Here is a 13,660-nt window from a genome sequence, read left to right on the forward strand (position 1 = left end):
GAGATCTAAGATAGGTCGTAGAGTCTCGTCTCTTTTTGGGATCAGAAAATATAGGGAGTAGACCCCTAAATTTTGTTGACTGGCGGGGACTTGTTCTATCGCCTGTTTTTGTAGGAGGGAGATTACCTCCTGTTTTAGTAACGTGGAATGTTCTTGTGACCTTGGGCGTTGCCTGGGTGAAATGTTTGGGGGGGGTAGATGTCAATTCTAGGCAGTACCCTGAACGAATAATTTGGGTCACCCATTTGTCTGAGGTGATGGTCTCCCAGACCTGAAGGAAATTTTGTAGCCTGCCCCCGACAGGAGTGGGATGGTCTGGAGGGAGCAGGGGGAAGTCATTGGGTAGGCGGTGTGGCAGAGTGGGCGGTATTTGTTATGCCTCTGCCTTTATTGTTATTGCCTCTATATCCGCCTCTTTGATAACCCCTTGTGAAGGTGGATTGAGCAGGGGATTTGTAGGAAGTGGACGTGCTATCTGAGGAGTAGCCTCTGGCCGTGCCCCGAAAGGAAGAGCGGCGAAAGGAGCGCCTAGGAGGGTGTGACTGCAGGGCTCCCATAGATTTCGCCGTATCTGTGTCCTTCTTCATCTTCTCGAGGGCCTCATCTACCTTTGGGCCGAATAGATGTTCTTGATCAAATGGATGATTTAATATGGAGGCCTGTACCTCCGGTTTAAAACCTGAAACTCTCAGCCAAGCATGGCGACGGAGGAGGACGCTAGTGTTATTGGCCCTGGAGGCTGCGTCGGCTGCGTCTAAGGCACAGCGTATAGAGGTGTTAGTTATGGTCTTACCCTCTTGAATTAATTCATTGGCCCTATTTTTGTATTTTTCTGGGAGATGGTGCATGATGGTTTCTAGTTCATCATAATGCGCTCTGTCGTATCTGGCCAATAGCGCTTGAGTGTTGGCGATACGCCATATATTGGCTGCCTGTGACGCAGTGCGCTTTCCTGACGCTTCCAGTAGCTTTGACTCTTTGTCAGGTGGTGGTGCTTCGCCTGACGCCTGGGAGTTTGACCTCTTCCGTGCCGTGGAGACCACTAGGGAATCCAGTGGCGCTGGCCCTTTGATATAGGCAAGATCTGTGGGGGCAGCTTTATACTTTTTCTCTATGCGTGGGTTAATGACCCTAGCCCTGACTGGGTCTTTGAAAACCTCTGGTGCATGTTTTATTACCCCCTTGAGCATAGGTAGTATGGAAGTAGACCTATGTGTGGTATCAAAGGTGTCGAGGAGGAAATCTTCCTCTACTGGGTCAGTGTGTAGCTCTACCCCATGATAATGTGCCGCCCTCTGAAGTGGGTGGTGAAAACCTAATGAGTCTTCTGGTGGAGATGGCCTGGATGGATAAAGGTCATCTTGTGGGACATCTGGAATGTCTGGATTGTTATAATTGTCCCATGGGTCTGGGGATCCTGTAGGGGTGGGATCTTGTGGCACATCCCCTGGATCGTAGTATGGGTCCCCCTGATCATCATGGTCTGGAGACGGGGTCGGAGAGCGATGAGGCAGGGGTGGAGAAGGCGGAGAGGGTGGAGGAGGTGGAGGCGGTGGGTAAGGCACTCTGAAAGGGGAGGTAGCACAGTCTTTCCTCTTTGGAGGTGGAGGCGGAGCCGGTTTGTCCAAATGTCTCTTTTTAGAAGAAAGTGCCAAATGTCCAGTTTTTGGATCCTTGGTAAGTGTCTTTTGCAAGGGATCCGGTGTAAACAGTTCCTGAGACAATGTTTGTTCCATTGGCGCCGAAGGTTTCGGGGCCGATGACTTTTTAGGCTTGTCCGTGCCGTGCTTTTTTGGAACCTCCGATTTTTTGGTCGGTGCCGACGTAGGCTTCGGCGCGGGAGTGTCGGTGCCGAGGGGCTTATGGTGCTTGGTCGGTACCGAAAGGCTCGGTTTCCACACCGAGGGCTTTGGTGCGGAGCTCGGTGTCGAGGTGGAGGCCGGTCTCTTTTTCGGTGCCGAAGTGTGTTTATCGGCACCGCTGGCAGGCTGGCTCGAGCCCAAGCCGCCGGAAGGCTTATTAGGCTTCTTCACCGGGCTCGAAGGTGGGGTGTTCGAAGCAGTCTCTTTGGTCTTGCCTAGGCCCGGAGGCGAAGGTGTGACCAAAGCCTTTTTGGGTGTCGGCGCGGGTGTGGGAGGGGGTATAGTACTCACGACCCTCTGCGCCGGGGTGATGTCCTCCACATCCGAGTCGTCGGCTTCGGAAGCACTGACGAGGTCCTCTTCGGTGTGCTGCTGTCCCGGAGCTTCGACGTCGTCCCCGAAGATGTCGACTGGAACGGAGGTCGAGGAGTGTGCCATGTTTCGTCTGGCCCTTCGATCTCGAATAGTCTTTTTCGATCTGAAAGACTTGCAGTTGGGACAGTCTCGAGCCTCGTGTTCAGGGGAGAGGCAGAGGTTGCACACCTCATGAAGATCGGTGTGCGGGAATTTGGACCCACATCGAGGGCACTTCTTGAATGGAGTTCTTTCCATCAGCCGGGACCGGAGCTTGGATAGGCCCGAAGGCCGCCGTTGATGACTGGAATCGCAGATGTGTCGAAGAGAAGGTGATTGAGGAGATCAGGATCTGAACAATACCGCGATGAGCGAGGATTCCGCTTCGATCGTCGAACTGGAAATGTTCGGAACCGGAGCGCGAAGTATTACATCCGAGCCCGATGGCGGAAAAAAACAATCTGAGGATGGAGCCGAAGCCCATGCGCAATACGGACCAAGGGAGGAGTCACCGACCTCGGGCCCAACACCAGATGGCGATCTATGCAAAAGTGTGTAATCTGCAGCTCATATGCCTCGAACACACTGGTTACATATGGACCGCAGTGTGACGGGGCGAACCGTCTGGGACCTGGTGTGGCGCTCCCGACAGGACAGACCTCGGAACACATACATTAGCACCCCTACACGCACCACCCTTAAAATATGGGATTCGATCTCCGGTGACGACAGGTGGACCACATTCCCGTCCCCGTTTACTCCGATTCATTTTAATCCAGCATTCACTCCGGCCCAGTATGAGGGACCTTTTGATGCCTGGAGAAAGAGAGGCTGCTTAGCTCCAACACATTTGTTCCATAACTTTGATCCACTCACTTTTGATCAGTGCAAGCGAGACTATAAGCTAGAGGACACGGAACAATAGCATTATACACAATTGATGCATTGGGCCCTCTCTCCTCAGGTGCGGGATGCTGCTACTCGGCCCCTCACAAACTTTGAGGACTACCTCACCAAGACTACTAGTATGAAAGGGGTGATCTCGTTCATATATAGCTTCCTACTTAAAACAGCTTCATCCCCACGCCCCAGATATATGTCTATGTGGAAGGACTTGATTCACCGTCCTATCTCCGACGAGGAATGGACGCACCTTTGGTCCGACATTGCGCGATTTAATCATTCCACAGAACTCAGGGAAGCACACCTGAAGACCATGATGGACTGGTATTTGCACCCATCCAAACTCCGGCAGATCTTCCCCACCACCTCGGATAGATGTTGGCGAGGGTGTGGTTTGCTTGGGGACTTCCAACAAATACGGTGGGATTGCCCGTTTATCCGCCCCTTTTGGGAAGCAATCCTGGCGCATATAAAAGATATGCTGGGTTACCCCATCCCCACTACCATGGCGGGAGTGCTTTTGGGGCTTCGTGACTCCTCCCTGGAACATCAGACTCAAGCTGATAAAATGATTATGTGGCTTTGCATTGGAGCGGCTAAAGTCACGCTGGCAGCCGCTTGGAAGAGGAGGGAGGCTCCTGCGGTTTCCCTCTGGCACTCCCGCCTCTGGAGATTGCTTAGCTTAGAGCGTATGGCTGATATATTCAGGGATAACTATAAGAATTTTGAATTTAAATGGGGTCCCCTTGTTTCCTTCCTTTCCAGAGGCCTCCCAGCCGCTGTTTGTCCCTCTTCCATTAGAAGCCTCCACCTCTTTCAATTTTGATTAGAGTCCCTGTGTCGAACACCATCTCGACTGTTTGTGCTTTGCCGCCACCACGGGTAGGGTGGGGGGTGGGCATAGGGGGGGTGTTTTTTTTTTTCTTTTGGTCTTATATTTCATTTATCCCACGTTGGGATAAATCTGTACATGCTTTTTGTGCACTCTATGAATAGCACTTCAACTGCGCGACTTGGGGAGGCTGCCATCGCAGAAGGAAGTTAACCTTTCTATAGACCTGCCTGCTTGCTATGTACCTCTGCAAAGAATCGTTTTAAGCTCCATTATGTTTAGAAACTGTATCCACCATTCAGTCTACCTACTGAGAAGAGGAGCTGGTTTTGTGTTGATCAAGGCAATTCATTCAAATGTTATGGTCATGCTGAGGTTTTCTGATCCCCTGCGTTGGACCATGTGATGGTACTATCCCAGATTGTAAACTGTAAAAATTTAATAAACATAATTTGAGGGGGGAAAAAAAATGCTCATTCATTTGTGTTTCTTCTGTCATACGAGCTTTTGTATTTTTTCCCCCCACCAACCATGTTACTCTTTTGAATGCTTGTCGGTCTCTTATTTGCCAGGCTAAACATTTCCCAGAAAATTCACTTTCCTCATACACTTTTTGTAGGTATTTGGAGTTAGCTAAGTAGACTATATAATAATAGTATTCTTGCATCTTTTTACGAGCTTGTACTAGAGCTAACTTATTTTTTGCACTTTTATTCCTAACGTATTGTTCATTTGCTTTGTAACCCACTAACTCTAATTGAGACCTTTCTAGCTTTTGGGATTGCGTTACTATAATTTCTTTGGAGGTTATATACCTGTGGATCGCTGCCTTAAAGGCTTCCCAAACATTTTCTACTTTATCTGTCCCTCTATTCAGTTGAAAAAAACATGTTATCTCATAATGGACCTCAATGCATCAATCTTTCTCCTCAAGATGGATTTTAATGAAAACCCATCTCGAAAATGTTTACATGTATCAAACCCTACTATCTCCATTTTTATCAGGGCATGGTCGGAAAACCCATTCTGAATATGCATGTACTTATTTAATCTTAAGTTACGGGACATAAGAAAGTAGTCCAGCGGAGCTGCGGTTTTATATTTAGTGGAGAGACATGAATACTCTCTTTTCTGGGTAGTTAGTCCGCCAGATGTCAATCAAGTCTAATTTCTGCATGCATCCCACCAGTGCTCTAGCTATTCGAGGCTTATTTTGCCTACGGGTCTCCGAGGACGAATCCCTTTCAGGGTTTTGTAAAAAATTTAAATCACCACCTACTATTAGTGCCCCAGGTATCTGCACAAGTGCATCACAAAGATGTAATAGTGATGTTGGATCGTCTTCTATGGGTGCATATATTGTCACTGTCGTTAATCTAAACTAGTTAATTAACCCGCTGATCAGAGCCCATCTCCTTTCTTTATCTGTTTGAAATGAGGCAATTTGTAAAGGGAATGATTTATTAATAAAGATGGCAACCCCTCTATGTGCAGCGTTATCTGATGAAAAGGATTGTCGGCTAGCCCAATACCTAAACATTCTATGTGTAGACTCAGTTTTACCTGTGTAATGCGTCTCTTGAATTAACACGATATCGGGAATGTGGCCTCTTATCTATTCATCTATGGCCTGAGCTTTAAACCTATTGTTGAGGCCATTCGCAATTAAAGAGACTATGCAGATGGAGCCTTTATACATTTATAATAAAAAAAAAAAAAGAATATGTTTGCTAATCATCCCGCCTCTTTTAAAGTGCACTGTACTACCATTATAAATAACCATTCCCTAAAGCTTACCCCATCTCAAACCTTTTAAAGCTCACAGAGGTATGTGATGTACATCCTACATCTGCAATTTTATCATAAACAATCATAATTACCTTATATTGCAGCAGTCCTGGGTAGTATAAAGTGCATTTTTTTAAACAGTTTTTTTACTCCTGATTAAAGTGCCTATACAACACAAGTGCATGGTGCATAACGTAAAGTGCATAAAGAATATTGCCCATTCATACTTATACAATTTTATACAAACACCTAAAACCGAATTTGATATAATATAATTTTTGTCCCTTATTAAAGTGCTAATACGAAATAAAGTGCCAAATAAGGCCCACAAAGTGCACAGTACATAGATAATGCTGCACATACATGCATAGAGTATAAAGTGCATCTTGCATTTTAGGCTAAAATATAGAAGAATCTGAATTTGTTTATACAATATTACCGCCATAATTATATAATATCTCTCCATGTATCCCCATACTCAGCTATGTGAATACAGAGATACAATGGATACCTAAAGTGCTTATGCAGATTAAAGGTGTGCAGTTTATAAACACCTATAAAATAATGTTTGGTGGGGAGAAACCCTCCTGACGCCACTACCTCAAATGTTTGCTCTTATCTTACAGATCTGTTTATTTTTGTCAAAACATAAAGATGTATTCTCCATTTTTTTTATCCATATTGCCACCCAGTGTCCATCCCTATTCCCAACCAGCTCCCCCACCCACTACCACTTCCTTGTGTCCCTTGGGAGACTAGCTCACAGCTCCTCCCAAAACACACTATATACTTAAGGTGCCATGGTTTTGCACCTGTGGTAATGCACACCTGGTCAGCAGGATGACACTAGGTCTTCTGGCTCCTGGCCACCCCCCATATTAATCTATTGGGACTTCTTAGCTGAACCAAAAAACCCAGGAATCAACAACTGAAACCCCCTTAACCACCAGAAAGTGCTATATTCTATAAAGATCATAACTTTGCCTGTATATGCCAGTTTTACAGTGAACTAGACATTTGCTGTAAGAGTTCATGCGCTTTCCCCACATCATCAAATATATGGAATTTGCCATTCGCAAGAACTTTTAGCTTGGATTGCTGCACAATAGTCGCATGTCTGCCTTTTGTTTTAAAAGAGTCAATCATTCGTACAAAGTCTCATCTTTTTGCAGCCATTGCTGTCATATCTGAGAAAATCTTAAATTGAGGTACAGTTTGCGTCGTAAAAGATATTTTTTCAAAGGCTTTGGTTAATATTTTCTCGCGCATTCGATAATCAGTAAAGTTGACCAATATTGTTCAGGGATATTTTGCATTAGGAAAACGCTGAAAGGGTATCCTAAGCCCTCGTGATTGTTAAATCCCCAGTTAGCTCTGGAATAACTTCTTTCAATAAAGATTCTACCTACTTTTGCACTTGAGGTCTCTCAACCAATTCTGGAATTCCCACCAAGCACAAGTTTGAGCGTCTGTTATAGTTCTTTAGATCTTGGAGCTTGGTCTTCAAAGCGTCTTCATTCCATTTTATCTGCGCAAGCTCCTGTTGGAAAGTCTCTGTCTTGTATTCTAAAACAGAGACCCTCTCCTCTGCCTCTGTTATTCGCTCCGGAAGTTTACTCATAGTCTCCGCAATATTTGACAATTTTGCGTGGAGGGAGGCAATTTCCTGAGATTGTGTTAAGCATAGCTCTTTTATCTCAGAGAGGATGAGCTCAAATATGTTTTTCACCACCTGGCCAAACTGCAGATCGAGCAGTTGTTGTGGATCTTGAGAAGACGCTTTCTCACTAGCTGGTGGGTTTGCTTTAATTCTGTCGACCGCTGATCCACTTTCTGAAAGCAGTGTCTGCTTCTGCGGCTGGGGAGAGATTTGGGCTGGCTGTAGCGGCGGCTGAGTTTGTATCGGATTACTGGCACTTAAAGCTGCTGGAGCTATATGCAATTTAGGAAAAAGAGGGTATTGCTTGCAGCAGAGGGGGGTTGAGAAAGACTCTGCTGTGCTTGATTTCGGGCAGGTCTCCATTAGATTGCTATTCTCTTCGTTCTCCGTGCTCCCACGTATGATATCTCTGCTGTTCTCCATTTCTGACCCGCTTTCTCCCCCTGTCTGAGCAGCCGGGGCCTCAAGGCACCCAGCTTCCAAGATTTGCTGCACTTTAGTGTCCATTCTCTGCTGTGTGTGTCTCAGTGCTCGCACCTTTGTGAGGGGTTTCTCTGAGTTTCCCTTCTGACGCAGTCTTGGGGTAGGAGTGGACTGGTTCAGAGAGACTGTACTAACTCCGGAAGGCTTGTGCTTAATTGTGCGCATAATGTACTTATAGCTATAACAGCAAGCAGCCAGCGGTTAGTTCCCTCCTTACCAGCCTCCTCCTTTGTGGGCATGCTTAATCCTTAATTGAAAACCAGCATAAGAGGTCCACGAAGGGGAGAGGGACGCTATTTTATTCCAGTTTGTACCCATCGTCTCTCATTAGCATACTCCCCTAAGTTAGAGAAATGAAATAGCATAAATCAGAAAAAAAAAACCTATGGAGACTCAGAGGGGAGCCGCTTACTGCACGCCTGTATTGCCAGCAGCTGCCAGATAACGAGCTCTCATGCATCCTCTGGAGCCCCTGGAGGAACGACATTATCCCCTGCCACATCGCCGCCTTGCCGCACTCAGTGTGTTCCGGTCGGCTGCAAAAGCGTGTCACAGCAAGCCACAGCACAGCACTGCAGTGTCATATTTCGGCGGTCCCGCAGATCCCGTCGTCTCCACGGTTCAAGGCTTTGGTGGCCGCCTCTCATTTCAGGGGGCGAGAACCGGTCCAGGTGCGTTAACGGGGACGCGTGTAGGAGGTGTCCGCCGCCGTCATCCCCCAGGTATTGCCAATATGTGGAAGAATGAAGCAGAGTGCCCTTGGCGCTAGGCTCCTAAAAGCAAATGAGCCTATTTTAAAGTCTGACAAGTTGATGTTGAAAAATCCCTCTTGCAGGACCCACTTCCCAGCAGTGTTTGGATTGCCGCATCGAGCATCCCAGCCATCGAGGCCATCAGCCACCTTGACTGGCATATCCAGAACTGGACTGTAAATGTCCTATTACTGAAAGCATGCTTAGGGAAAGACACAAAATAAAGTCCATCATGACTTCCTCTAATAGGAACAGGTGGTCAGTAACCACTCTGGACATGAGACTATTTGAAGATTGCAAGCCATTTTAATGAAAAAGCCCTGGAAAATGGTCTTGATATTGTAAAGCAGGAGGACTAGAATCTATGCTTAACCCGAGAACTCATTCCCTCTCGAATGGAGGAACTTGTGCTTTCTTAAAATTGATGACAAAGCTCAAGCATTGAAGGAAAGAGATTGTGAGGTGGGTATGCCACTCAGCTGCTATGAAGTCTTGAGACATTATCAAAAGACTGAGCAAGAAAACGATTAAGCTAACATCCCTCACCCACATCATGGCTATGGTTCAAGACATCGGCTTGGTGAAACACCACAGAGTCAAGACGCAAGGAGAGGCAGGTGAACTCCCACTTCCTTTCCAAAGAAATTACATGAAGCAGCACGGGGGGGGGCAAAAAGGGTCACTCAACATAGATTTCAGGCCTTGCGAGCCACCCTTCTTGAAAACTGTCGCTCAGGAAAAGAATTCCTTTCATTGGGAATTAGATGTAGGAAAGCTATTACTTCAGGGAGGGGAACTTGAAAACAGAGTGCATGCCCTCTTTTCCATGAGAAAATGTGTTGCAACAAACCAAGGGAAAGAGAGGGGAACTTGAATAATGGCAGCCCTGTTGCAAAGGTCCTGAACCCCATTTGCTACAGGTAGAGAACTATTCTGTGAAAAAGGAGCATGAGAGAGTGAGCATTTCAGCACCTGCAAGGCCACACTGCTCTGAGCCCACACAGGTCTGAGACCACATTTAATGCCATTTCAAAGACCTTCAGGTGTCTCATCCAGAACTCTAAAAGGAGATAATCTTTATCAAGTCTCTTAAGCAGCAGTACATTAAGTATAGGGTGTGAGGTGAACACCCATACAACTGCTGTTGCCAAAGAAAGCCCTGCATACTATATTTATATTGAGAAAAAAGTGGATAATTGATCAAATAAGCAATTCATATGCCACTTTTTCATACTCAACAAAAGAATTCCTGACATTTAACGTGATCAGTTTTAGTTATAGCTGCGGAGTATTTCAATTAATATTAGGTACAGCACACAGGGTGCTAGTTGTGAGAATGTATCCCATCTCCCAATTTGCCAAATGCCAGACACTGCATAGTGGTGTAACACGTGTGCTGGGCTCTACTGCAAACAAGGAAGTTGCCCCCATGCCCTGTGTTGTTTGTAAAAGACAGCCATAATTGGAGTTCAGTGTGTGTCTCCCACCTCTGTTACCTGGTGCCACTACATTTTATAAGCTAATAATAATTACACTTCTGACATCACATATAAACTATGCAGTGGATGCAATTTGGCCATAGTTGTCAGCCACAACTACATTATCTGTGAATTAGTGCTGGAAGCCCCATGCCTGAAAGGGCAAATGGTGACTGCAGCTGGAAGGCACAACATTAAATTCAAGGACGGTTTACAGCCTGCAGAACATGAACCACAGAGGGAGAAAAGGCACCGGTTTGCGAGGGGAAAAGTGCAATTGAGGTTTTAACAGGATTCCCTGCTTCTACACCGCCCCCAAGAACAGCCTTGGTTTGTCTCTGGAGGACTAAGGAAAGAGACAGACATCAATTATAGAGAGTGATAGACAGAATAGGAAGCCACTAGAACAGAAAGGCGACTGGAGAAGGACCTAAACACAGACAGTGAAGTTAAAGATTACCTTTACTTAAATCTATCCCAATCACGTACATACCTCATCAAATTCCTCAGTCAGTCTGTTCATGACCTCCTTGTTGCGCAGACTTTGAAACATTTCTGCTGTAACCATACCTAGGTAAAAAGAAATGGGTTTATTTCTGGATAAAATGCCATAGTCACTTCAATTTATCTCCACATTGGATTGAAAAGGAAGACAGTGAGTGCATCTCCTAAATGTTGAATGTTCTGTTCACTGCACACAAGAATGTTTCAAAGAAGACATACAATTTAATAGAAAAGCATTTGCAATGGAGTAGGTCTCGCATTTAAGCGAGTTTGAGCAAATGACAACGTCAATAGCTTAAACTCTCACAAATGCGAGACCTATTGCATTGAAAAAACAATTTTTGGAAAAGCACTCCAAGCCGTGCTTTCACACTAATGTCGCCACGCCCCTTTCTTTAGACGAGCCACGTCTAAAGAAAGGGGTGCGGCCGCCATTAAAGTCAAAGCACCATATAGGGCTGTTTTAGAAAAAAAAAGCATCTGTTTGTCAAGTTGACAAATGCTTTTTTTGTAAAAGTACCCCATGCCGCAGTTTCACTTTAATAGCAGCCACGCACCTTTCTTTAGACGCAGCTCGCTTAAAGAAAGGGGCGTGGCCGGCATTAAAGTTAAAGCGCCATATGGGGCGCTTTTACAAAAACAAATTGCGATGCAATAGGTCTCCATTTGCCAGAGTTTAAGCTATTGTCATCTATAATGGCAATAAATCCAACTCTCATAAATGTGAGACCTATTTCATTGCAAAGAAGTGGTCCATTGTCCCGGGCTGCTTTGAAAGTGAAAGCGCGAATGGTGCGCTGAATGCTGTAGGAAAGCACATCGTGCCTGCTGTACCAGAAACTCATTAAAGAAAATAGTGATACAGACTAAATAAACATTCCGTGTAACAACAGAAGTAAAAGGACCAGTCCTCATGGGAGGTTACAAATGAAGACAAAGCGGTACTAAGGAGGGACTAACAAGCTTATTAACGTATCAGAAGCCAACATTTACGAAGGACAATGACACAAGCCAATGAAAAATATGGGCGGAGAGTAGGCAGGGCTTCAAGTCCATACTCGAATACAGCATGCCTCGCAAAGAAGCGCATGCGCTGCCCAGGCTCAACCTAAAAAATGGCCTGATTGGATAATCTGAATACTGCACTCTGTGGTCTGAAGTCCCCGTAAAATCATTGAGACTTTGAGGCCGCCGTAAAAATGATTTGGATGGTGGTTACAGGAAGAGAAATGTTTAAAGGCTTCGCAAAAGTAGAAATATTGCAGGTTCTTGAGTACTGTTCTTGGAAGAGAGTTTCAGCGCAGAGATCACAAGGATGGAGAAACAACTGCATCCTTTACTGGAGACCTTGAATGGTGGAAATGTAAAGAAGGCGGAAGAGTTGATATTTAGGGGTGTACATGTGAATTTAGTTACCAAACACCGAAGAGCACAATTCCTTACTAAAAAGGTATTCATAACATTATAACAAAAGCAGAAAAAAACTGATCTGGATACTGGGGAAGATGGAGGAGAGGTGGAAACCAGGACACGTAGGTTCTGATATTGGCTTCAGTAACAGGCCAATGCCTCAAATTGAAAATAAACAAAATGCAATGGAGCTATTTGTAATTGTGCAATATACAAGTAAGTTTGTTGAATGGGGACTGATTGATTGAAATTTGTTAAGGGCAACCGTTACCCTAAATAGGAGTGTCCTGGCACTAAAATGAGAACTGCAGAGGGAAACCTTACAAGGCGAACAGGTGAAGTTTCAGAAACTTACACAACTTTAACAGATTGGCTTTGGCTCAAATGGACACTGGAAAAGTATTCCAGATATGGGCAGTGTTAAATGACAATGCGCAGGCTCGTATACAAGCTTTTTTAAATTGGGACTATTTGCCAAGTGGGTGTAGCTGAAGCGACGGAGCCTGGTAGGTTGGTAGAATGTGTGAAGGATGGATATGTAACTATTACGTAAAGGGTTATAAAGAAACTCGTGACAGAGCAGAAAGCATTGAAGACTGAGTGGTTCTTGATAGGCAGCCAGTTGAGCTTGGCTAAATAGCAAGATATACTGGTCCATCTATCAAAACCGAGGATCAAACGGGCGGCGGAATTTAGATGAGCTTATGTCTGTTTAAAAAAACACAGGGAGTCCGATGTAAAGGAAATTACAGTAGTCAATGCAACTAGTGATAAAACACTGGACAAGAGCAAGCTTGGAAGCTTGAGGGAACAGGGGAACAATATTTTAATCACCTTCAGCATAAAAACACGTGGTCTTTAGTTTGTTGATACGGGCATCGAAGGAGCGACCGGAGTCAAACATGATTTCAAGACTGTGGACAGAGTGGGTCAGGGTGAGACAGTCACCAAGAGAGTCGGGCCACCAATCAGAAGTCTAGATAGGAGAATTGCCTAAAACAAGACGTTTTTTTTTTGTTGGTGTTTGGCCAAAGAGAGTTCACATTCATCTATTTAGCAAACTGGCATAGACACTGTTTAAACTGAAGCCGAAGGGAACTAAAGGCACCATGCAACTTCAGGATTATTTGAGTGTCGTCTAAGTAAGAAATTAATTGGAGGCCATATGCAGCAATCAGTTTGGCCACAGGAGCAATGTACATGTTGAAGGTCCCCGAGCAACCCCAAAATTGATGGCTGTTAGACCTGACATCTTTTGGTGTGGTCTCCCCAGACTTTTTGCCTTCTGACCAGAGCGGAAGTGCATGTGCTCTGTGTCCAAAAAGTAATGCCATTTGGTTTCTCCATGATTAGCATATCTGATTTACTTACAAGTCCCTAGTACAGTGCACTACATTTGCCCAGGGCCTGTAAATCAAATGCTACTAGTAGGCCTGCAGCACTGATTGTGCCACCCACATGAGTAGCACTTCAAACATGTCTCAGACCTGCCACTGCAAAGCCTGTGTGTGCAGTTTTGAACTGCCATTTTGACCTCACAAGTTAACCTACTTTTCAGGCCTAAAACCTCCTTCTTATGACACAAAGCCACCCCTAGAGCAAGACCTGGACAGCCCATGGGTAGAGTGCAGGTT

General features: G+C 45.3%; 1 protein-coding gene across 1 annotated transcript in view; it reads right to left on the reverse strand.

Annotated features, from left to right (window-relative positions):
- LOC146805567 (cohesin subunit SA-2-like) overlaps positions 1 to 13,660 on the reverse strand; it is a 627,511-nt gene that overhangs the window by 523,552 nt on the left and 90,299 nt on the right. The window contains exon 5 of the mRNA XM_085622843.1: positions 10,606 to 10,682. Coding sequence (XP_085478969.1) covers positions 10,606 to 10,682 — 77 coding nt within the window. The remainder of the gene's footprint in view (positions 1 to 10,605; positions 10,683 to 13,660) is intronic.

This window comes from Triturus cristatus, chromosome 8 (genome assembly GCF_964204655.1).
Source record: "Triturus cristatus chromosome 8, aTriCri1.1, whole genome shotgun sequence".
NCBI classification, from domain to species: domain Eukaryota; kingdom Metazoa; phylum Chordata; class Amphibia; order Caudata; family Salamandridae; genus Triturus; species Triturus cristatus.